This window comes from Neophocaena asiaeorientalis, unplaced genomic scaffold (genome assembly GCF_003031525.2).
Source record: "Neophocaena asiaeorientalis asiaeorientalis breed wild unplaced genomic scaffold, Neophocaena_asiaeorientalis_V1.1 scaffold594, whole genome shotgun sequence".
Taxonomy (NCBI): Eukaryota; Metazoa; Chordata; class Mammalia; order Artiodactyla; family Phocoenidae; genus Neophocaena; species Neophocaena asiaeorientalis.
In genome coordinates this window covers 1,440,399-1,468,005 of record NW_020175066.1, presented here as the reverse complement: position 1 = coordinate 1,468,005, position 27,607 = coordinate 1,440,399, and the positions used below count along the sequence as shown (strand labels likewise).

At 32.9% G+C, this 27,607-nt stretch overlaps 1 protein-coding gene across 3 annotated transcripts in view; it reads right to left on the bottom strand.

The window, feature by feature from the left end:
• LRBA (LPS responsive beige-like anchor protein) overlaps nucleotides 1–27,607 on the bottom strand; it is a 723,035-nt gene that overhangs the window by 493,567 nt on the left and 201,861 nt on the right. For 2 of the 3 annotated variants that reach the window (XM_024764049.1, XM_024764050.1), the window contains 3 exons: nucleotides 27,437–27,515; nucleotides 25,321–25,454; nucleotides 18,072–18,133 (listed from right to left, as the gene is read on the bottom strand). In XM_024764049.1, the coding sequence (XP_024619817.1) occupies nucleotides 18,072–18,133; nucleotides 25,321–25,454; nucleotides 27,437–27,515 (275 nt within the window). Of the gene's footprint in view, nucleotides 1–1,466; nucleotides 1,532–18,071; nucleotides 18,134–25,320; nucleotides 25,455–27,436; nucleotides 27,516–27,607 lie in introns of those variants that run through there. The other variant, XM_024764051.1, reaches the window with a different exon arrangement.

The window sequence follows — 27,607 nt, the reverse complement described above, 5'->3', positions numbered from 1 at the left end:
TAGAGGAGTGGGATAGGGAGGGTGGGAGGGAGGGAGACGCAAGAGGGAAGAGATATGGGGACATATATATATGTATAACTGATCCACTTTGTTATAAAGCAGAAACTAACACACCATTGTAAAGCAATAATACTCCAATAAAGATATTAAAAAAAAAGTCATGTACCACAATGTTCATTGCAGCGCTATTTACAATAGCCAGGACATGGAAGCAACCTAAGTGTCCGTCGACAGATGAATGGATAAAAAAGATGTGGCACATATATACAATGGAATACTACTCATCCATAAAAAGAAACAAAATTGAGTTATTTGTAGTGAGTTGGATGGACCTAGAGTGAAGTAAGTCAGAAAAAGAAAAACAAGTACTGTATGCTAACACATATATATGGAATCTAAAAAGAAAAATAGTTCTGAAGAACCTAGGGCCAGGACAGGAATAAAGACACAGACGTAGAGAATGGCCTTGAAGATATGGGGAGGGGGAAGGTTAGCTGGGATGAAGTGAGAGAGTGGCATGGACATATATACAACTACCATATGTAAAATAGATAGCTAGTGAGAAGCAGCCACATAGCACAGGGAGATCAGCTTGGTGTTTTGTGACCACCTAAAGGGGTGGGATAGGGAGGGTGGGAGGGAGACTCAAGAGGGAGGAGATATGGGGATATATGTATAGCTGATTCACTTTGTTATAAAGCAGAAACTAACACACCATTGTAAAGCAATTATACTCCAATAAAGATGTTAAAAAAAAAACTATGAAAATGTAAATGTATCATAAACTATTAAGAATTTTTTTTAAAGACAGTATTTTACATGCTACCAAATAAAATTAACTTCATTGCTATTGGTAATAAAATATTCTCCTTTTTTTTAAGTATTGACCTAAGGATCCAAACATAATTTAACTTAAAAATGGAATGAAGAATAATTTGTTAACAAACACCTAAACTCATCAAATTATTTCAGTTTTCTTATAAGAAATTAAAAATGTAAAGGCTTCTGCTCTTCAATGGAATATTAATATTTTAAGATGTTACAGTTATCTATGCCTTTGTTAAATAAATCAAATTGGCTGGATATAATTCCAAGTACCTAAATACATGTCAGAAACACTATTAGGAGTCAAGGGAGTAGGCCACAAAGGAGAGCTCAAATGAGGAAGGGAATGTATTAACACAAAATTGAGAACCACATTATGCACAGGACTAAAGGTCAAAACCAGAGAAAACTGGTTCATAGTCATGATATAGTAATCTTAAGTGCTCAAAGTAAACTATCAAGAACTTTTCAGCATTGTTTGCACTTTGTGTCAGCACTCTCTCAACAGCATATCTAACAGAAACTTGAGGAACCACATACCAGGAAAGACTATAGCATAATAGTAAAGAACAGGTTTTATTCCACTGTCTCTATAGAGGGTAAAACAAATCATTACATGAAATATCAAAAGAAAATTTTACCTTTTGGCAAGTTTTCGCTTTGATGATTTTTGTGAACATGTACATCTAAATTGTACACCTAGTTTGTACAAGTAGTATGGCTCAGTTTATAAATAAAATATACACACAGATAACTACAAAATAGAGAAAAGAAAGAAAAATTCTATTAAAGTTGGATTAGCAAATGGTTCAGTTTCATAACTGCTTATTTAACAAATGCTTTTGAACATTTACTATGTGGAAGGAATTGAATATTGAGAAAATAACTGTTTATAGGATTGACAAAATAGGGCTTTCCTGGTGGCACAGTGGTTGAGAGTCCGCCTCAACCCTGGATGCAGGGGACACGGGTTCGTGCCCCGGTCCAGGAAGATACCACTTGCCGCAGAGCGGCTGGGCCCGTGAGCCTTGGCCGCTGAGCCTGCGCGTCCAGAGCCTGTGCTCCACAACAGGAGAGACCACAACAGTGAGAGGCCCTCGTACCGCAAAAAAAAAAAAAAAAAAACCAAAAAGTTGAGATAACCATGCAATCAAGTATGTGATTACAATATAGTTTTAAACTGTTTGTAAATAATCAAAAAAGCAATAATCCCCTGGTGTTGTGTTTAAGCATACTTTAAAATTAATAAATTTGCAAGTTTCTTTAAAAATCTGTTTTTAAACTTTTTCAGAAAAAACATATTCTCCAGTCAACAATGATCTTTCAAATAACTTCCAAACTGGCGTCAATATAGTCAAGATCTTTCACTAATCAATAAAGAAAGCTTGATTTCAATAAAGGTGACAAAAGTTGCTCTAACCCTTTCCAGCAACAAGCTCTCAACAGACGATCATCATTAAGCTTATATCAAGGCTTCATGTTCAGAAGCTATATAAATGTGTCCTATTAGTACATGGTCAGTCTGTTTGGCAACTCCAGTTCTCCAGACATGTGGCAATTGCTGCCCTTTGAGGTCTGAAGTCAAGTCTTTAGGGAATCTCAAAGCCTGCACTGAAATTACAAGGAGCGTTCATTAGAGACTGCTGGAGAGGAAACATGAAAGACTTCCATTAAAACTATATAAAACAGCTACTTATTTTAAAAAGATTTTTAAACCATCTCAGGTACTCAGCTATAATAAAAAGTATTTACCAACTTAATTATTTTTAAAAGGACTACTTTCAGGACATGGTACATTCTTCATGCCTCCCATCCCCCACCTCAATACGCCTAACATTCCTTTTATAGGGATCATCAAGTCAAGCTTTTGGTGTCCTGGGAGAGAATAAAACTACCTATACCTCTAAACCCTTTCTACAGATCACTGTAAACATTTATAAAATGAAGGTAATTTTAGAGACAAAGTTTTGTTTTCTAACATTAATTTTGAATAATACAGTTACTTAAACTCAGCCAGACATACATATGTGTTTCTTTTTAGATGCCTCTTTTAGGCTCCCTCTAATTCATTTTCACTCAATTTTAAACTAATAATCATAAAAAAGTTGTAAACACAAAATAATATAAATTACATACTAGTTAATCTATGAAAGGGCATTTACCAGCTAATATTATGGAAAATATATGAAGATTCAAATGTTTAAAATTAAAAGAAGAATGTCAATAAATTGACAGACAAGTGTTCAAGGAAATTTCATGTCTTTGCTATCTCAGGATTTTGAAAAACATAGTAAATATATTTTCTAATTAATAATTGTTGCCATTTTAAATTTCTAAATCTGTAGACACTTTTTAACTTGAAAGTATGGTTATTTATTAAATTTGCAACAAAACAAATACTACTAGATAATACTTCAGTAACAAATCTCTATAAAATGTTATATAAAATTCATTAGCTTGCCTCAGTCATTTATTGAATTCACATATATGTTGGTTTCTGACAGCCTAATTCCAAAAAGCAATTACAACCTCCATCCATATGTAAAAAGATAACAGAAAGCAAGTACATTAAACCAGTTTAAAAGAATAAAAATCTAAAGAAAACAGATTACGAATGATTTATATGAATGCCTAGTGCTGAAGTTAATTACAAGTAACCCAATAAAATAGTGCCTTTATTATTGTACAGCAAGTAATAGCTCTAGATGAAAAAACCAGACTCTTTCTGCTGACTTTTGCATGCCCAATCCCACAGCACACAACATTAAGAATTTAAAATGTAGTAAATAAGGCATATAGAAAACAGCAGTTTTTAACTAAAAGCAGAAAACTCCCCTGCTGTTTAACCATTTGGAGTCTACCACTCTGAACAGTGACCACTGTAAACTGATACTATGTGCTCATTGAATAAATTCTTAATACAAAGTGAGATTTAATTTCAGTATTCAAAATTTTACATCAAATGCAAAGTAAATAACTGTGAAATGTATTCATTAGGAGAAAATAAAGTATCATTTATGTTTATGCTATGAAATTACATCTTCAGAATCAAATTTTTCCAAACCTCATACAACATCTACCAATAAAGCTTTGGTCCTAATTTTACAGTACTAAGACACATACATTACGTGCTGCAGTAGTATGTTATAGTTGTCAACAGCCACAAGCTATAGCCAATCACAGTATGCTTAATGACTTTCCCAATGAAGAGGAGTAAGGCCTTTCAGTCCAGAATGATTCCATAATATTTTCAAATATTTATCAATGTACCTAATGAGATATTATTTGGTATAAACTTTAAGCTTAATGCAAAAGTCCTAAAACATGTTATGGATAAACATTACCATGTAGGTCATTTTGACCTACAACATAACTAAAATAGTGAAATGAAATACTTGATAACCTGGTTTTGCTGCGCAAATAATCAGTGGTGCATCTCTCTGGCAGTATTTTATTCATATCAATTTCATCTCCATTAGAAATATATGCAATACTAGCTTATTTTGCCTTTTTTTTTCTGGGTCAGTAACTTTACAAATTGGAATTTGTCTCAACTACAGTAAAATTCTTTAAAGGTAGCGATGCCTATCTCTTGGGGTTCTCAACAGTACCTGACTCAATTTCCCTTATAACAAACATTCAAGTGTTTGTTAAAGAGACCATAATTTAACACTGTTAGGTGAAGGAGGGAAGAGCATGGCACTAAGAACACTCACTAGATAGATTACTCACTTGTTGTGGCCGCTATAACAAATCGTCACAAACTTGGTGGCTTAAATTACTACAAGTCTGTTCTCTCACAGTTCTGGAGGCCAGGAGTCCAAAATGAGTTTCACTGAGCCAAAATCAAGCTGCTCTTCTCCTGGAGACTCTAGGGGAAAATCTGCTCCTTGCCTCTCCCAAGCTTCTAGTGGCTGTCAGCAGTCCTTGGCTTGTGACCACACTGCTCTCTGCTCCATCATCATACTGCCTCCTCCTCTGGGTACCTATCTCTAATCTCTCTCTGACTCTCTGCCATAAGGATACATATAACAGTATGTAGGGCCCATCCAAATAATGCAGGAGTATCCCTCATGTCAAAATCCTTAACATAATCACACAAAGACCCTCTTTCCAAATAAGGTAACATTCATAGGTTCCAGAGATTTGACGTGAATATCTTTTGGGGAGCCATTTTTCAGCCTATCGTGCTAGAGAAACCAAATTAAAAGAACAGAAAGAGCTAGTTGAACAAAAGTGAACTTTACTACAAAGTTCAACAAAATTCAAAAGATTCTAAAGAAATAAAGGCATTTTTTAAAAATTAGTATATTGTGGCAAGAGTTGGAAAAGTTTTTAAGCAAGTTAACTTGTGCTACAGGTGTTGATTCTAACAATGATTGAGTTGTGATTGGTTTTGTTTTCAGTTCCAGAAATTTAGCTACCAGGCTACAAGAAACTCAAATCTGGGCAGCTGAGATAGAAGATACAGGTAACAAGCAGATATCATTAAGAACAACTCCTAATAATTAGCAGAAAAGCAATGACAGCACTGCCAAATGTCCAAATAAGGCAGCAATTCAGACTTGGTTAAGATACTAACAAGAATTAGAAAGCTTCTTTGTAAAAAACTTTCCCGTTGTTTTACTTTCTCACTGCCAATGATCAAACTCCTTTTCTCTTCCTTAACTTACAGTACCAGAAAAAAAGAAACATATGTTCACAAACTAAGCTACAAATCAGTGCTATAAAACAACAGTGAATCTTTTCAATACATATAAATAGGACACAACTCTGAAAGATTAAGCAAAGCTGTAAGCTTTCTTAGGTAAAGGAATAGACCACCTCCCCTCTGAAAAAAGAACAATAAGAAACCAGACTTAAGTTTGCTCTCAGTTATGTGGTATCTGATAATAAGAATAACATGACAAATCAACAGACCGAACAAGACAATTCCACTGTTTTAACTGAATGTTTAATGAAAACTTGAGATTCCAACAAAAATTTTTCAAAAATACATAATTATTATCAAAAAGAATGCCCTATGTATCCAGTATTTAGGATACTGCCATGCATTTTCATACTCACTATATGTAAAAGCACCTTGTGGAAAGGAAGATGTCAGAAGAATGTCAGAACAGATTCGGGTTTAGGCAGTTTGATTTTTCTGGTAAAATAACCAGAAAATGACATGATACACATAACGCATATGTCAAATACCTGAATGCTACTTACAAAGCAGCAGAGAAATAAGTGTAAACTAAAATAAAATAGATATTAGAGAACTTCAAAATAAGGCAGTGGGGTGTGAATCTGGTAAGTCAGTAAAACTGCAGCTTCTCTTGGAAAGGAAATACAAAGAGACTCCTGTAGGAAAGTCAACTTGGTAGTACGTACTGAAAGAGGTGAAAATCAACGCAAAGGAAAAGGCCATTTCTCTAATTCAGGAATAAGCTGGATCAGAATTTCTGATTCTTTATGGAGACCTTTTTCAAATGATACCTCCTTTTGTCCCTGCCTGTCTCCCCGATTCTGACAGCACTCAGGGTGAGACTCATCATAATGAGCAACTGTTAATGATGATGTATCTGGCCAGAAAAAAAAAAAAAGGTTGATAATCAGTGACCTAGGTTAACTGTTATAAAAGCATTTCTCAACTATGGTAACACAGGAGGTGTGTTGAAAGTAATGTAGTATAAATAAAAAGCACTGAAATATACAGAAGACATCTTTAAGAAAATCACTGGAGTACTAATCCCTAAAATGACATCCATCTCACTTGTATTAAGGTATACTTTATTGACTTCCAAAGGAGTGATCACTATAGCTAGCACAGGAAACAGTGGGATCACCTTTGGAAGCCTATGGAAAATATGAATGTTAACCATTAACCTTGCCTACATGAAAATGGCCCAAAACTGCAAATTTATGGGATATCTCCTAGATCTAATAATGTATGGTTTGAGATGAAAATGGACTAGACTGGGCATATAATCATAGAAAGAAGAGAAAATAATGAAAGAGACACTGCAGAAAATAATGGTGAACTAAAGCATAGATATGAAAAATCTAATTTCATTAAAAGAAAACAAGAGGCACTAAAAATACTGAAGAGAAGATTTTGTGTGCTGTTAAAAACACTTAGATTCAGAAACTAATAACTTTAATTTACAACCTACTTTGCTCTATGGACTGTTCTACATCCTTTTACATATATTATCTAATATAATCTTTATTACACCCATTTCACTCAATAAGAAACTGAGTCTCAAGCAAGTGAAGTGATTTGCCCATGGTTACAGAGTTAACAAGTGGTAGAGGGAAAAACGTTTATTAAAATTCAAAAATCTATCATCACAGCATTTTCCTGACCTCAGTCTCTTCCTAAGACCCTTTCCAAAGTGACTTTTCCCTTTCTCCTTTTGTTACCCATGATGGAGACAACAGCCACCTCTACAAAGTCCATCTCCAGCAACTGAGGAAGTAACTACTAGAAAAACAAATAGCCTTCAGGCTTCTGATCCGTGCTTTATTCAGGCCTAAATCAAAGTGCAAACTCCAGGTTTTATTAAAATTGCATGCATGCTTCTGGAAGCTCATATTATAAAATGGCAGCTTGACTAAAAACAGCTGCCTGACTAAAAGATGCATAACATATGGAATATATGGGCAACTACTTATATATAATAATTGTCCCTCCCTAAACTATACTGTGTTTTATATATATATATATGTATACATAATGCTATTATAGTCTAACTGCACTAAAGTACTAAACTCAGTCAACTGAGGCAAATAGTGTAAACACTTTAAAATTGACAGCAAATCTTAAATCTAGATCCTAAGAACTCTGATTACTCTGCTTAAAAACTATTAAATTATATACTATTTATGAAAAAAAGTTATCAGAGAGTTTTGGTATAAAAACAAAGACAATCTCAAGCTTTACGCTTTTAATCTAGCCTTTTTGTAATACTTTAACTTCAGTGGATTAATTTGAATAGAAAAAAAAGAAAGGACTAAGTAAAACCAAACAATAAGCAGTCAAAGCTGAGAAACACAGAAACCGAGCTGTAATCATAATTATGTTAAAACCAAAGGAAAACACTATGCTTAGAATATTTCCATTCACGTATTCCCCTTTTCTTCTCACTCGCTGCCTAATCCCAATTTAAAAGACCAGCTGTAAAACGGTGGGGTGCCAAATTAAAGCACACTTTATTTTCAGATGTCTCCATACTCATAGGCTGACTTCCTGTCAGGAAGAGTTCCATTTCTCTGAATACCCCAATCAGCAGGGAACTTGCAGAATTAAGTGCCAGTTGATATTACTTTGTTTTGCATTTACCACCCTTGAGAATAACGTTCAAAGATCTAGTTATATAGTCAGCATGGTATCATCCTTCTGACTAGACTGCCAAGCCACAGGGTGTACTGCCAGTTCCACAAAATTTACCTTAAAAGGTGTTGTTTTCTAAATCCTAGTGCACTAGTGAATCAACAGGATGCCTGTATTTCAGAATAAATCCTGAGCTAAAGTTAAATTATGCTTCTCTTTGGTTACAAAGCACTTTAAATTAATACTGGAAAGGTCTGCATCCAGATTCAAATAAAGATCAATTAATGTTCACTAATCCATCAAGTTAAATATTTTATTTTTTAAAAGTGAATGCAATAATTCAGTCTGATTTATTTGTTTTTAATGTTTTTGCTATTGTTTAAGGACAAATGAGTCCACCTTATAAAAGCAAGTTATAAAAATCTGAATCAAGTAAAACTATAATTTTTTTCTTCCATGCTAGCATAAAGTGCAGTTATTAAGCTGGTTTCAAATGCTTCACAAGTATTAGTGCATTTAAGATGTTCATGACCGGTTAACATAGCATGAATCTTAAACTACCCTCTCCAACTCCCACAGGCTTCCCATCATGCTTCTTCAAAGGTCTCTAGTTCCTTCTCATAAGGTCAAATATTTTGATTGCACACAAAATTAAGTTAATTCTGAGCACTTCAATACAGAACACCTATGCTCACAGCCTTTGACATTATAAGGACAAAGCATTCACAGCAGCTCTAAGATAAAAACAGGTGATTGTACTGCAAGCCTACTTTTTTGAACCCAGTGTTAATCATTACCATATTGATTCTCATCCATTCGCAATCAAAAGGTCACAAGCCCTGACAATAACAAATCAGAGACAATCAATTTACATTCACTAATTTTCTATAAATATATTCTAAGGATGAGGAATAAAGGCATCCAAAATAAAATAAAAGGAGGGGTAACATTGAGAAAAGGTTGAAATATTAAATTATACTGATCCTAGTTGGACCATGCTACATATAAACTGGTCTTAAAGAATCCAATTGCCCCTAAAGTCCCATTTACATTGGAAAAAGGAAGGCTGGTTACAAAGAAAGTTGAATGATTTGACAGCATATCAAAGTATAAATTTAAACATTTAATACATTTTGCAAATTTGTTGCCATGCAAGCACTTTTAGCAATCTTTCTATTCAGATATAGATTTGTCTCTTTTAAGAAACCTTCACGAACAATGTGCTAAAATATTTGGGTAAACATCATTTTTAAGAGCCAGAGGTTCAACATTTGTCATATTCCCTTTGTTAGCAGAAGCTGTGGTGCCTGAAATGAATGCTGAGTTATCTGAAGCTAGTGACTTAAACGTGATAGAAATAATTCTACAGGAAGAGGAAAATCTACATGCACAAAGTGATTTCTTCATAAGAGGTCATCAGTTGAGACTTTTAACACGTCCTTTTGTGACTCTTAACGGATCTTTTTGAGACCCAAAGCTGATCAGGTGAAAGAGATTTAATACGTATCATTTTCTTACTTTAAAACATTTAAGTAAGCATAGGGTAAGAGTTCAGAATTAGGGTCTGAAACCTCGATAAAAGGGGTAAATTGCCTTTCAGATTAAGATAAAATTGAATAGAAGAAATAAAAGTATTAAATAGAATGGTGTCTGTTCCTTAACTAAAAAAAATACTTTTTAATGAATCAAAAACTCAAGAATTAAATTTAAAGGGAACTTTACTTAAATAAGGTAAATATATTGATTTATTCAACAAATATCTATTAAATGATTATTTTATTATAATCTGACACTAATAAACAACATAGACAAAATGGACAATTAAGAAATGGCTTCCTGGGGCTTCCCTGGTGGCGCAGTGGTTGAGAGTCCGCCTGCTGACGCAGAGGACACGAGTTCGTGCCCCGGTCCGGGAAGATCCCACATGCCGCGGAGCGGCTGGACCCGTGAGCCATGGCCGCTGAGCCTGCGCATCCGGAGCCTGTGCTCCGCAACAGGAGAGGCCACAACAGTGAGAGGCCCGCATACCGCAAAAAAAAAAAAGAAAAGAAATGGCTTCCTGACTTCAAGGAGTTTTCAATCTAACAAAAGAAACAAAACTTATAATATAGCATAAGTACGAAAATAGCTCTTATGTGCATAAATTTAACCCTTCTTTAGCACTTATCTCTGTAAATTTAACTCTAAGATGGAGTTCTCTAAATTGGTGTATTCACAACTTATAATCCAATGTTGGGGGCATCTAAGCAAAGAAATAAAGATTAATAAGAGTTAATAGGATTTAGAACTATTTTTATTCTAATTTATAGCAAAAGCAAAAAACCCACATATTAAATGAGTTTTGTTATTACACAATATATGCACAGAAAGATTTTTATATGTTCTTATGCCAAAAATATCTGTACATGTCAAAGATAGAGTTCTTCAGACCATATCAGAAGAAGAGTAAATTCCTCTCCCATCTATTAATTTAATGAATCTTCCTAAATATACCTGGGTGAATTTCCTAGCAGCATTCTATTCTCCCTCACTTCTCAGGGTTAAGGATATCAACATAGATTTTTGTTGCCTACTAACTTTAGGAAATGCCTTATATACAAATTATACTTAAAAAAAAAAACATAAACACACTACAGATTTTAGTGAAAACCCCTGGACTTAGGCATCAGAGTGATTTCATGACTCTTAATTCTTTAACCCAATTAACCTTTATAATGACTTCATATTTTTATTATGTCTACGTCTTGATTACAAGCTATCTCAAATCCTAATTGTTTGAATGGATAAATGGATGACCTAAGAAGAGCAACAGCCACTGTATAATTTAGCTGTGTAACTATAAATTATCACTAAATCTTTATTCTATTAAAAATTGTTAAAATTTTATTGCTAAAATTTTACTCATTTATTTGACAAATACTGAAAATTTCTTTCACCAGACATTGTATCATATGACAGTCACATACAGATTAATTTCATTTTATTTGGACCTCTTGCACCTCTTTAAGTGCATAGCAAAGCCCGATTCTACAAATGGGTCACTAACAATGTATGTAATATCCCATTAATATAAAGTATATTCTGACCCTGGTTTCTAGACTTTATGCCAGACACTTAAACATGATTACAGAGCATAAACTGCCACAATATTGACTAAAAATGTAACTGGATTCACTCAACTAATGTAGGAAATAGCTATATAATCAATTGATGTCAAAATATTTGAATTTATTCTTAAGCTTGGATTAGTTCTACATAAATATTGTAAAAATACATATATGTGTGTGTAAAAATACACACAAACACACACACACACTCCTGGTTAAACTTAAGTTGTTCTAGAAAGAATACCAAATCTTACTATAGTCAGTTCTGAACATCTATCCCTTCAGAAACAACATGTAAATTGAGTCCAAATTACCTACAAAGGAGAGAGAACAGGTAATTGAGTTAATTCTTGAATGAAGTAAAAATAATCACAGTGTTTCATGAAAAAAACAGCTGTACTTTTGCAAATCTACTGATTTTCTGTAATCACTGTGATTGGAGAAGCAGAGAAAACCAGAAGCAGAATACAAAAAGAAGCATTTCCTGTATTATTCACTGTGTCAACACTGATGCTTTTCCTAAAGTGTATTTCACAAAAATTATCCATACACACTATGGCCATAAAAAGCATTTTGTGATCAAATATACTAATATTATTCTCATAACAGATTCAACAATACACTTTATTTTATATATATATTTTTTATACACATACACACACATACACACATGTATTGACTAAAGGCCTCGAGGAACCCTCCAGTAAAGATCCTAATTAAATTTAAATGAACATTTTCCAAGCTTATTTACCACTGTCTGCTTTTCTCAGAGAACATCCATTTTCATCACACAGTACACACTAGGATTTGCTGTACTAGAAGTTTTGGACAGTGAGAACTGATCAAACAAGTAGCCGGCTACCACAAATCTAACCAAGGAAAATTATAGGTACAGCAAAGAGTAGAGGAAATGCTTTAAGAACTTGAATATCTATTGATCTCGATGAAATTATAAAAAAAACATAGATAGAACCTGGAAAAAAATTTTTGACTGAAAGGCAAAGGAGCCTGAAATGATCTGTTCATGAACAGAAATAAAATTAGTTAAATTAAACAGGGATTAATAAATACATTTTTATGCCCCATTCCTAATTCCACTCCCTGCCCCTACTATTTGCTTCTATTTCTCTTAAAGTCCTCATAAAAATTCTATGTTGTATTACAATTATTTGTCTCTCTTACTAGATTAAAAGGAGAGACTTGTCTTAAAATCATTCAGGACATGTTTGCTAAATAAAAAAAGAAATACCACAAGCAGGCATATTAAGGCATATTAAGGAGGACTCAGGGTAAATAAACTGACACAAAGCTCTGTATAAGAGATAGCATTTGAACTGAGCCTGACAGACAGTGAAAACAAAAACCTAGAAGTTTTTTTTTCGAAGTATAGTTTATGGCCTCACAATACTGCTGCATAAAAGCTCCATACCATAAGATTTCCTTATAGGTAAAAAAAAAATGCATAAGGAAGTTAAGAAGACTTTTATATTTTCAATGAGCAACTTAAACTCAAAATTCTTATTTTGTGGTTAGAAGATAACCTATGTTTTACTGACTCAATTATTTCTTTTTAAAAACCACACCATTTTCTTAATATTAGATAGTGAGTTTTAGTTTAAAAGGTTGACGTGTACCCTATATACAGCACACTCTGAGGAGTTAAGCACCACAGTTAAATGAAGTAAATCTCCATTTATATTAAGTTCCACAATAAGTAAAACGCACACACAGTAAGAGAAATCAAATCAGTAGCAACTTGAGGTGATACCAGTAGGGACTGATTACAGAAGCACAGGGAACTTTCTGGATTGAAATGGGTGTTACACGGTTGTGTATATATCTAAATGCATTGAACTGTACACTTAAGATATTGTATATATACTCTTGTATATAATATTGTAAAATATTACATATATATTGTATATTAATTATGCTTCAATAACTTTGATTTTTTAAAAAGAAGTAAATCTGATTAAGCCAAAAGAAAATGAAAAAAGTAAGACTCTCATTTATAAATGAACATGACTACAATATTTGGCAATGACAAAATAGCTGACAATAAAAATGAACAATTAATACACACTTAATAACACACAAAAGAATGAGGATGTTTCATAATGAAAAGGACCAAAAGGTAAAAGCCCCAAATACAGTGTTTATGATCAATGTTACCATTCATTTATTAATTGTACAATTATATAAATATTTGGTTGAAAAGTAATTACACTGAATGTTGGAGATACAATAGATAATAAAACACAGTGCTTACCTTTAAGAAACTTAAAGTCTAACGGGAAAGAAAAAAAATAATATACAATTTAAATAAAGAATGAAATTACTATAAGGTGGGTCAAGTGAGTGCTTAGGATGTATACCTCACCTAGGCTTAGAGTTGTGGGGAAGAGAGGAGTCAAAGAAAGCTTTCCAGAGGAGATGGCAATTTAGCTGGGAGTTGAATTATTTATTTATTCCATATATATTCACTGAGCAGCCATCAGATGCCAGGGACTGTGCTGGGTACTAGGCACATTTCACAGTTTACCTAGTATACTAGGTATATGAAACAGAAATAGTTGTAACCTTCATAGGACCTAGAGTAGAGAGAGGGAGACTGGCAATAAAGAAGTAGCAAACTAGCACAGGTATAGTTAAAATTTGTGATATGATGAGTGCTAAGATGAAGACGTGCAAAAAAGATACCAACTATAGATATGATCTGAGAAGAGCATAATTAAGCTGAGTTCGGAGTGATGAGAAGAAGCCAACAATTAGACTCACCAAATTTGAAGGAAGGAAATTATAGGGAAAGAAAAAGCCTACGCCAAGACACAAAATTATGATGGCACATTTGGGTAACTTTAAATAGTTCGCATAGCTTGAGAACAGTTACAAAAACTAAGTGATAAGAAATGAGGTCCAAACAGTAAGAGAGGCCTAATAATGAAAGATGCCTTTGTGCCATGGTATAGAGCTGGTTTGCTTTCCCCTATCCCTCTCGGGGTTTTTTTTTTTTTTTTTAATTATCTACTTTACCCAAAATACTCATCACAACTATGAAAAAGAAAAGCTCATGAAATAAAAAGCCAAGAGCAATAACATTAATGTCACATATTTAGAAGGAATAAACTCAAAAAGGAGAAGAAAACCAGAATTAGAGAAAAGAAATTAGAGGAGAGTGATGGAAAAGAGGAACACTTTACTATGAAGATTCAGGAAAAATTCAAATGGCAATAATTCAACCACGAAACAGACATTAAAGAATCATATGAATAGTGATAGCTGGTTCTCATTATGAACATTATAGTTTTAAAATTAATAATTCAGAGATATTGAAAGAAATGACCAAACCTTTTGTTATTACCTTCATGCAAAGGAAATATTTCCCAAAATAGCAACAATCTACATATTTTGTTGAAAAATGTATTGAAGAAAAATCAGACTAACACTATTTTTAAATTAACTTTTACTGCTAATTAATTACTCACGCAGGATGCCAGGCCAGACTACATGGTGCTTCTAGTTTTTCTATATACTCTATGCATTTCTGATAAATGGGAAAAGAATAGATGACCTGGCAGAAGGCTCAGACAATAATATGTGATTTACAGGACATGAATGCAGCTACCATAAGATTTATCTGACAGCCCTCTCCGATAGTGGACTGTTGAGTATCCGATGGAACGATTTCTAGTCTAGAAAGTCTACTACTGAGTAGCCATACACATTATTTATTTATTAGATGTTTTGGGTTGAAACCATTTTTAAATGACGCACTTCACAATGCACAGTCATAAATTTAGCTTTAAACCCAAGAAGGGAGGTGGTGTTATTGGAATGTATGTCAGACTGAATTAGGATGAGCAACACAACACTTTTATAAAGTGGCCTTGAATACAATGTCAATTCCTTCAAAAATGATATTAATGTCAAATGAGCAGGATATAAACACTTTACACAATGCTGGAGTAATATTACTTGAAATATTTATTTAACATTTTCTTTAAATTCATATGGATTTCTACAAGGTTTATACACATACACAACAAATATTGGGCAAAAAAAAGTTACATGCTTCTGAAAAACTGAATCTGAAATATAATTAAGAAGTTGTTCGATTATTTTCTGTGCATCAGAGAATATACAGTTTCCTGAGGAGTGTATACAGTCTTATTTTAAAGAAGTAAAGAAGACTTAAAATCAGGTTTTGGAGCTTAAATAGCTCTTGAATTATTTTCAGTATAGGAATAAACATAACTTAATAAACCGTAAGTATATATATATATATAACTTTACTCAAAAATAACATGCTAAATATTTTAAGAAAGATTTTCAACTCTAAATAATAACATTTTGTCTTAAAATGTTAAAATTTAAATGGGATAAAATATGAAATGGTATCTAATAAACCTATTAATGAATGAGTGGATATTGAAAAATACGATCCTAGCTGAAGCTTTAACAAAATATATAGTGATCTACTTGGTCTTAATGACAGCAAACCCAACGTGATCATTTCCTCATTTCTTAAATTCAGGCTCTAAACTCTCTTCTGTAATAAAATACGGCAGATTTAAACACTTTGTTAAGAAGAATACAAAAAAAAAGTTTTGAATGGATTCAAGAAAAATAATCAGAACATGGCTGATTGCCATGAAATTAACATCAACTAATTTGTAAAGTTTTAAATCAAATTTGCAGACGTTAAGTTCATAAGCATATCCCATTATTTATGTGATTAAAAAGGAGTTTTTGACCTGATCTTTCGATCTTTGGCACTCAATCCACTACATCTCTTCTTTACAAAATTGATTAAAATTTTAGCATGATGCTAGCCGTTTACTTCCCACCCTATCTCAGACTAAAACAAATTATCAGTCAAACTCAAGCCACAGCCACCCAATATCTGCAAAATGTCGACTTCAAATTCAATTTCATCTCTCTTAAGCTTTCACGTAGAAAAAGACAGTTCACTTTTTAACAAAATAAATCACTTTTGTGATTGCCAATCTGACCTCTTTGAATTAGGAAAATTCAAAGTGAAAAATGTAATTATCACCCCAGAACAATCTGTATACATCTGGAGCTAATTCTAGCTTCATTTTTCATGTCAGTTTTTGCACTGTGCTACATCTTATAGAGATGCCGTGGAACTTTTGGAGAACCCATAAAAAATGGTAAGAACTTCAAACAAACCAATAATGTGTTTTATTTAAACAAAACTTTGAGATGATCTGACTTTTGCAACTTACTCTAAGTGATCTTCATATTCCCATTTGATTGGAATAGTATTAAACAGCACTGTGACATACATGACAAATAGGTGTCTTAAAACATGTCATTCTTTATCTTTTCAGCTTCTAACATTCCACTGTGTAATATACTATATTTAAAACAGCTTTCATGTATCAAGAATACATTAAATTCTTCTAACCTAGAAAGTGAAACTTCACTATCAAACTTCACCTATGAAACAATTACAGCTCTATAAACAATAAATTCATACTGCTGTGAGTATACATATAAAACTGTAAGCAAATGATTCTTAAAGTAAGGGTAATTTCATGTCAGTATAAGAATGGTATATGGTAATTTCCATTCAAGAAATAAACGACCAATTATTTCAAATCAGATTACTAAATGGGAAATTTTATCCAGTCAGTTTGTAAAGGAATGGGAGTTTTCTAAAGTAGATAATTCACTTAAAAACATGACTCTCACTAAATCTAAGAATAATAAGCCCACTACAAACATAACTACTCTTCACAAGTTCATTTTAAAAATCCATTAGATGTAATCTCTGGAAGTAATTGTTCTTATTGCATTTTATTGACAATGCATAGTATTGATTTTTCACACCTTCTATGATTCTTTAATTTGTATTCATGAAATGTCCATCAGCACAGTCAAAATAAATTTGGCAATATAGGCACTAAAATGAATAAATCGATGAAAAGAAACATTAATTTTGCATTATCCTTATTCGTCAGGCAAGTAAACCAGGAGAGTTTTAAATGAAGGTCAAAGGTTTTGAAATGGGTCAGAACCCTTGACCTCTAGACCAATACTCTTCCTATTTAAAAAGGCTATTTTAAAGTTTTAAGTAGGGGAATTTACTACCAGCAAGATACCATTTTTAAAAGACTACCAAAAAAAACTCTCAATAAAAACATTCATCTGTTTAACTGCTAAAGAGCAAAGAAAATATCACAGGATACATGATTTTTACATAAGTTTAAAAAAAAATCATTAAAGTTTACCACATGAGGTATAAGGTTTCTGAACAATGAAAGTAATCTCGCTTTTAGGAATTTATTCACTATATCTTATTATGATGGCTGTCATATTTTTGTTGATGTTTTCCCAAATCTACTAGATATGTCAAAAATAATTAGCAATGACAAGAATTCAAAATTATTTATCACTCATTTTATAACCTCTGCACAAAAGGGAAGTAAACCCATTATTCCCATGGGAGTCAGAGTGGCACTCCGCGAGGTATAGAAATAAATCTGCTTCTGTAACCTTAATATGCAAGGCAAAGAAATTTAGTCATCTCAAGGCCATTTGATCTGGACATTTTAAAATGTGGCTCGAAAAACCTCTATTTCTCATTCATCTATCCTATTTCTCTCAGCACTCACTTCGAAATAAACTGTTAGCACCAAACACAAGAAGTAACCCTTTTGCAATACAAATAAATTATTTTAAAACTGCAAGCACAAAACTATTGTAGCAAAAATTTCTAATCAATTTTAACTTTCTTGCAAAATGAATTCACTTGAGAATTTATTTTTAATTCAACATTTATTCTTGTCACTCACCTGAGAACACAGTAGCATAACCAATTCCACAACTGAACTACTAGACTTCATGCAAACCAGACCTATATCAAAGAGAATTTTTTTTAAATTACGAAGTAAAAACAAGGGATTTATTTCTTATACAACTTTGTCCAAATTGGTTTTAAAATAAAATTTAACTTCTTGCTAAGAACCAAACCTATACATATTTGATCATATGTGTAAACAAAACATTCTGTAATTACTTTAAACTTGGCATCAAAACCATAATTTTTTGTAGCCAATTTCATTTCAGCTTTCAAATTACTAAAACATTTATTATAACTTCATATATACTGACATTTCACAATACTCATAGAAATGTGCACAACATATGCCATATTGACCAATATCACCTAAATTTTGTTTTGGAGAGAGTTGATTGTTATACATGCAGAGAAGGGAAATGGCTCCCTGACCTTTGCTTTCTCCACCACACTCTCTCCCTTCAACCCTCTAGCTATCAATCAAGTTTCCATTTTGTTTCATGGCAGCAGACATCCCAAACACTCTTATTAGTACCTTGACCTGTGACCTCACTCTAAACCTTAACAGAAGTGCAAGCCGTTGTCTGTTATATATTCTTGATTTTTTATAAATAAATGCATTTATAATTTCTCTTTTATGTTTCATTTGGGTTCACCAAAAATATCTCAGGAAGAAAGTTTTATATAGTTAGTAACTATCTAAAGAATTCTTTAGTTTTGATTAACAGTAAGATATAAAGTAACTACTTTAAAGAACATTCAAAGAAATTTTATAACCAGTATCTCAAAAAAAGCAATGCCAATAATTAAAAGCACAAAATTACTAAATTACACTAGTAATAAGTAGAAAAATTAAAATTTTTATTATTATATTTTTCTAAGCAAACATAAGTTTAAGTTCAAAGTAAACTAAGTATAACAACTAAAATAATTCCTCATGGCCCTCACACACCCCACAGAATTACCTTATTTCTTTCTCCACATTAAAGTTCTTGTAGGCATCCTATCCCATCCTATTCCCTTTCTTTAATCTTCCTCTGTAGTTCTTTCTTTTTCCCTCTTTTAGTCATGATGCCTCATACCTGCTGACGCCACATGTTGGCATTCTGTAGCCTTACAAATAGTATTCAAGTTAAACAGGTTGTTCACCCCCTTCACTTTCTAGAAAAGTCAAAACCATTTTTCTCCATGTCTGAAAAAATGTGTAACATAGAAATGATGGTAACAGTGTCAGCACTGGCATGAAAATTAGCTACAGAACATCTACATGTTGCATTAAGCAAACAGGCCATTAACTAGACTAAACTGTTGTTTCTATAGAGCTAAGATGACCATACCTCCTCAGGCTAATGCCAAGGCCAAAAGGAAGGGCACAGCAGTACTCCATCTCTTATTGGTGGTGTAGCCTTTGTTGGTCTGAAAACCTGTCACTTTTCATAAAATGTTACCCAACTACAGGAAGTTCCATATATTTCAACTTCAAAAGCCACTACTTGCAGCAAGTAAATTCAGGTCTTTTCTACAACTAGGATATTACTCCTTACTGCTCGATTCTAGAGGAACCAGAATTCCTACCACCTTTCCTTTTCTGGCAAAGCATTTAGGCCCTGATCTGGCTCAGCTTTTTATATCCACTCAGATAATGAACAATAATGATTAAAAGGGCCTTGGGCCATTCAAAGTTAGAAAGATTTCTAGATCTTCCTTTGTCTCTCTACAGCATATTGTAGGATAGTTCAATACTCGTACTTTCAAAAAATTACTTATTTCAGTCTTATTTCTCAAAAATAAAGATTAGAAAACCACAGGAAGGTTGATACAACCACTGATCAGTGGGTTGAGTGTTCAGGGACAGTAAGATGTCAAATAACGTTTCATAGTTTGATTAGAATGATTCATGTGTTTTTTAGAGTGAGATTTTATAGATCTGTAAAGCATGGGTAGGGGGCGATGGAGGATTTTAAATGAGAAAGGGCTTCAGAAGACAAAAAAAGAGCTTATATTAGACCTCTAATACTAAGCTTCCTACCTAAAGGGCATCAATACTGCAAACAAAAATATATAACTTTGGGAATAAATAAACAGGAAATAATCCCAATAAGGGACTTGATATCAGATTACACAACTTAATCACATCTCTCTATGACCTAAATTGTTTTGTGACACTGGTTGCATGGACAAAAAAGCAAGAAATGACTTATAAATCAGTAAATCTGTCTTCAGATCTACATTCAGACTCTAAGGATTACCCAAAGGAAGGCCTTAAAACAACACTTGGAGTGAAGTTGTAAGTTGTTGCAGAAGCATCAATTTTCATTTTACACACACAAATCCTATTATTGTCCCACTTAGCAGAAAGTGAACAAGGTACTGTAGGCTCAGGGATCTGACTAGCCTCATAATCTGGCCCTTGGGTTCAGTTTTCTTGGTTTTACCTTTGACTGATTTTTCAACAATATGGAATTTTAGTCTCCTCAAAAAAGACAAACTGAAAATGCCAAAGCCAAGAGATTTATACTCTTCTGGTGTTTCACAACCAAAGACCACTTCAATTTCTCCACCAGAGACTATTTATCCCACCTCTATTACCACTGTTTTTCCATACTATTAAACTCAGAAGTACTAAATGGCTTACCAGATATTAAGCTGTCAACATCCGAATGCACTGAGATACCTAAATTCTCAAGTGTACCATGAAAAATGGTCATGACCATTTACGGTCTGGAACATAAGAACCCTGTTTGTTGTTTTATTTATTTATCTTAAGTCACCTTAAATAATTTACAAAAAGATAAAGCGATGGTGTAAACATTATTATAAGTTTCAGTAAGAATTTAAGCATAATAAACTCAAAAATTTTTCCGTTTTCCAGGTTTTGAAAGTATTTGTCTATAATTTGGATATAATTAACTGTTCCTCATGAATCTATAAACATGATATGCATCTTAAAAATACTGCTTCTAAATTTCAAATAAAATTCTAATAGGTGCAACTTTATCATTAATTCTGGTCCTTCTTCTTGAACTAACATCATCAAATGCAATACTTTGGAAAAGTTGGATTATTCAAAATTTTGTTGTAGAGAGAACAGCCATTTTCTTTTCTCTCAAATTCCAAAATATTTTCTTCTTTAGATTATAAACATCATTTAGAATGATTAATCAACTGAATTTTTTCATTTCTATATGAAATTTTGCTTCCAATTGTCTCCGGCATATACCTGCTTTAGTATCTATTCACTTAGAACTGCACCAAGTAAATTGTGGTGCACAGTCCATGAACGATGGATGAACACTGTCACACGCCTTCTTAGCAAAATGAGATGTCCCAGGTTCTTGTCACAAAACATTGTATAAATTTTGTAGAATGAAGTCGTTCCTCCTATTGAATGACACGATGCTGAGAAAACCAATTTCCTTTTTTGTCCACAGAAATATGCTGTGCATTAATGAAGTCCTGATTTGATAAAAATTATGAGTACTACTCCCTGTCTCTTCAAATTCATCCACAGTTGGTCTAGTAATTATAAAATGTCTTCTCCTGTCAATTTTTTTCACCTCACTATTATGGGCAGAAAATAAAAAATTCTGAATTCTTAACTATATTCAGTGAAAGCTAAAAATAAGACCACGAAGACAGTATCCACAGACTTCTTTTATACCAATATTTCTCAACCTTTTTTGAGGAGTCTAAGGAACATTTCAGACCATTTTTTCTTAACTGTGCCCCCATGAAATTTTAATGCTAAAGATAAACTATACAGACGTACTGTTGTCCATCAGAAGGTCAAAAACCACTGTAATGTCTAAAATACTTTTGCCCTCCCCAGATACCAGTTTTTGATCCCCCTGAGAAAACAAATTTATATCTTCTTAAAATACAATGCAATACTTTGGCCAACGCAGTAAGAAAACTGAGGGTGATCCAAGAGTGATGATTTGTTTTCCTAGGATTATAGGGGCAATTCCAGTATTCTTGTTTTCTTCTTATTTTAGTCCTTAGTATAGCTAGAAATAACTGATGAGTAATGATAATTAGCAAAATGTTTTAAGATATAGGAAAATTAAGATCACAAAGACCTCATAATGAACCTTAGATTTATAAGAAGTGTTCAATGAAATCACTTAAGGTAATTATCAGATAAAACAAACTTTTAAAAAAGTAATCGTCTCTTTCTTTTTGGAAGACTTCTTTTAAAAAATAAAAGTAATAAAACATCAATTCTTACAACAGGTTATAACTACTTGAAAAAGGGGGTTAATATCACTAAAATTGAGCCAATCAGAAAATATGTGACTTTAGGCATGATGTAACATGAAGTATTACATCTAATTAAACTTTTAAACTTCAAGCCATCAGAAAATACACAGAATAGAGAAACTGTTAAATAACATCACCAAGAATAGCCACAGAGTGCCAAAATGTATAACATTCTACAGAACCACCAACCACATTTCTTCAATGAGTCAATAACATGAAAACAGAGGAAGAATAGGGGGAAACTATTTGACATTAACATGGACTTAAGGGACATATCAAATTCAGTAAAATTGACTGGATCTTAATTGGAAGAAAATCAATATAAAAAAAACTTTTAAATAAAGATGAATATGGGCTGAGTATTACAGAATTATTATTAATATTATTAGGTATAATAGGAGCAATTATGATTATGTAAGAAAATATATTTTTATATGAATTATGAATTATTTAGGGGTGAAACAACGTGATGTCCGGGATTAATTGAAACACTAAAGCAAAACAAAGGGAAGTGGATATAACAATTATGGCAAAACAAAGATGGTCTGGGTAGTTGCCAAAAATAAGTTCATGGATATTAAAATTCCTACTTTGTAAATATTTTAAACGTTCATTTAAAATTATTAATAAAAATCACATTTAAAATTTAAAAGTAATAAATTTTCAAGTACCTGGTCACACAGCTAGTGACTGACAAGGACTGAGGTATCCTGCCTTTTAGTCCAATGCTTTTTGAACAGAACTATGCTGGGATGACCTCCCTTCAAAACTTTCCTGTTTTACAATGCATAAAACCAGCACCCAAAGGATTCCTCACGACTTAAAATACATAAGCTATATAAAACTCTTAGATTTGTTTGCTATTTTTATGAACACAGACCAATGAGTAGTCACTGCTCAAGTTTATAGACGAGCAATAGTGCATCATCCTCTTTTTTATCATTTTATCAGAATTTACCAATAAGAAATTGATTCTAAATTAAATTTTGTTCTAGGATCTAGAATTGGCAAGTTTAATACTTCTGAGTATCTACGGTGATACTATTTTTCTGGGTGTATTATAAAATTCAAAGATCAACTAAGTAGCCAAAATGTCTTGCTACACTGAAAGGCTAAAATTAATACATTCAATTTACTGTTACAAAATGAAATATAGTTAATAAGTTGTCACACCACTTTAAAAGAATAAATGTTTGATATGTGAAACATAAATTAGGGTGAAGTCCTTCAATGTATCGATTCACTTCCTTTCAAATTTTATTACTTCATTAGGTCAAATAGTCCTTGGCTAAACAATTATATCCTTCAGCAGATGAAATAAATTTCCACCGCAAACTTAGTTCAGTATTTCTAAAATCTGAACTTTTTTCAAATAAATTCAGTGCTATTCTTTGACTATACGGAAATGATATCAATCATCACCAACTCCATATAAATTTACAGCAGGGATGATAATGAAATTATTATTTAAGCTAATGATTATTACTCTTATAGATACATATTTTAAGGGTCAAATAAAGTGCTGATATCCCATAGTTAACACTCAGACACAGATACCTTGAACATTAACCTATTTATAACTTTGATTACCATTATATCCTTATTTCTATAAAAAGAGGGGCTTTGGGCTTCCCTGGTGGCGCAGTGGTTGAAAGTCCGCCTGCCGATGCAGGGGACACGGGCTCGTGCCCCGGTCCAGGAAGATCCCACATGCCACAGAGCGGCTGGGCCCGTGAGCCATGCTGCTGAGCCTGCGCGTCCGGAGCCTGTGCTCCGCAACGGGAGAGGCCACAGCAGTGAGAGGCCCGCGTACCGCAAAAAAAAAAAAAGGGGGGGGGGGGCTTTTTTCACAAGTTTTAAGAAATTCCTTAGGAGATCATCTAGTGACTGATAACCAACAAAAAGTCATGATAACTAAAGCTGTAAGTTGATATTTAAAGATACTTGCATACAGATAATTATGCTTTCCCATGATTTTTCAGCTTTAGGAGAATACGTGTCTCATCCTTAAACCATCTAACATGGATACAGACAAGCCAGACTTAGCAAACATCTAGTCCAAACACTTTTGAATGAAAAAAATCAATTTGACATTATCATTGATGAAAATCCTCTAGCTTCTCCTTAAAAAAATTCTAGCTATGGGAATGAAGATTTGTATTTTGAAGTCAGTCTGTTAAGCTCTTAAATAGAGCTAATCATTTGAAAAGTTGATCTCTATTGAACTGATTCCTGCTGTCTGAGGAAATTCAAGGTCTACTTTCACTTGATTGAGTTAACCTCTTTAATATTAGAAGACACTTAACTATTTGACAAGTGCTTCATGTAGAAAAAAAGTCCCAATACCCCTCCATCCATTCCATAAATAGCATGGTTTCCAATCCATGCAGCAACTTACTTATGCATGTTATCTAGTTTGACACAATCTCAAAGTACCCTACCTAGAAAAGATCCAGTAATCTATGTATGATATAAGCAATGCAGAGTAAAATACTACTGTTTTTCCTACTTATTTGTAAAATGGAATTCCACTAACAGAGACAAATAATGCATTCCTCATTTTCCTAATATGTAGCAATACACTATTGTTTATATAGATCTTAAATTCAAGTAAAATCTCAGGTAAATACCCCACTTACTACTATAACACCAGTCTCTCCAATTCTCAATTCTCATAGTTAATTTTAATGTATTAAAACATTTCTTAGTTCTTTCATTCAATACTTTTTTATTTTTTTATTGTTCCCCAAAACACACAGTAATAAATCTAATGCACACTAATCTCATGCAAATCACTGATAAAAAACCTTGAACAGATTAGGATAGCAGTCATGCCATATTCTTTAAAAGATATGTACAGACTCTTTGAGAAGCCTTGTCAAAGGCTGAAAACAAACAATAAAACTCCATGCATCTCTTATTATTCATTTCAGTTTTCAACCCTGTAATTTAAATGTATATATGAAGAAAGAAGAATCACTTACTTGTTCCTTCTATAAGCAGTTCTTGCCCATGGCTACCCAAAAGTGTCCGAGAAAGAAAAGGTGCAAAATCTACAAATATCTCTCGTAGAAGAGGAGCTGCCTTTTCCAAAGCATGTTCGAGCCTCTCTGTAATACTAATAGAAAGATGTTAGGTTACCTGTACTATTCATTAGTATTTATCAGTTTTCTAGTTTTTAAAATGAGTTTTCATAGAACTGTAAAATTATGTGAAAATTTTTAAATTACCTGAAGATTCACTATTGCTATGCACACCATTCCTTCTGCCTGGAATATCCTTTTTTATTCTGTTGTATATTGCCACCCCTAGCCCTCACAAACAACCTGGTTAACAACCACTCCACACATCAGCTCTTACTGGAAGGCTTAACTGGCCAGTAGAGAGCACTTGATTTTAGTCCCATTACAACCTAAACAAACTATCAATCTTTTAACAAATTTTCTATTGACCATTAAACCATGAGCACCTTCAGATCAAGAACTATGCCTTCACTTCTAAGTTCTCAGCTGCAGCATATATTACAAACTCAGTAATGTTTATAAACTGAAAGAATCAGTCTACGTTCTTTTTCACTAACATCTATCTCTATAAACAAGTTCTTTCTAATGCAATCTGAACAACTTCTCACTTGCAAATAGTATACTGGCACATTTATAATGATATCAATTTACTCAATATATCTCTTTGTGACTATATGTACATATATTATTATATATATGTATACACACATAAACCCATAGGTATATACACACACAGTTGTCCCTTGGTTTTCACAGTGGAATGGTTCCAAGACTCCCTACAGATACCAAAATCTGTGGATGCTCAGGTCCCTTATGTAAAAGGGCATAGTATTTGCATATAATCTATATTTTAAATCATATCTAAATTACCTATAATATCTAATACAATGTAAATACAATGTAAATGCTATATAAATAGTTGCCAATGTCAAACTATCATGTGTGGAATGGATGGACGACAAGGTCCTACAAACTGTAATGGAAAAGAATATATATATATATATATATATATATTTTTTTTTTATATGTATGGCTGGGTCACTTTGCTGTACAGCAGAAATTAACACAACATTGTAAGTCAACTATACTTCAATAAATTTTTTTTAATTAAAAAAAGAAAACTACAAAAAAAAGAAACATCAAAAAAATAGTTGCCAGTGTGAGACAAATTTTTGCTTTGTGGAACTTTTTGGAAATTTTGTTTTAATATTTTCAATCTGTGGTTGGTTGGATCCATATCCAGCTGTATACATATATATATATATTTAATGAGTTTTTAAAAAAAAACAAGCCCTCTGCATTTCAGGAAATTCAGTTTCTAACTTATGAACCAAACATATATATAAACAGCCACTACTTATTTACTATTCCTACAAAGAGTACTTTCTATTCATACAACCAACAAGAGATGCTACTGAAACTATCAACTGGTAAGCTGCTGGAAATTTCTGTGCTCAATAACCATCTCTTCCCAGGTACTATCCATAAAACTATTTCTCTCTACTTATCTCATGGATCCTCTTATCCCTGGATGATATCACAACGTAGCACCCAAGTACGTTTATTTTTAAAGTGTTATGCATTTCCCAATTGTAATAAGGCAGATTAAGAACTCTAGCCACAAAGGCCCTAGTAGTGGAATATATTCACAGCCTTCCAAATTAGAATTTGAAACGCATATACCCAATTAAACAAGATAACTGACAGTAAAAATCTATCTATAATTCAGTATCAATATAAACTTCTCATTTCAGCATTTCTAGGGAAGATGAACAATGAATTCCAAATGTTCAATCTACAATCATATGAAACGTAAGCCATAAGCTACTAACTACCTGTGAAATTAAATATTTGTTATGCATTCCACATTTATTAATCACAAAAAGCTACTTCTCGGGAATCTTTTACATCTCATAATCTTTAAGAAGGCACTTCTAAAATACTCCCAAGCCTCTAAACGTCATGCATGTTTTTTAAAAAAGAAACAAAGTAAATTTTTCTAAAAATTGTAGCTAGACATTTTTAAGAGTCATCAAAAGGAATAAATCACAAATATCCAAGTTAGTAGCTTGAATACCTCATATTCGAAACTTGGTCTTGTGGAACTGAACCAACTGTTGGAACTGCAGGTAATTTTGCATTAGATGATCTACCACCTATAAAAGAAAATAACCATTTAGGGGATTTTCTGTTTTTAGATATAAGAATTCAAACAAAAAAGATATCCTGATAGCAAGTTACCAAAAAA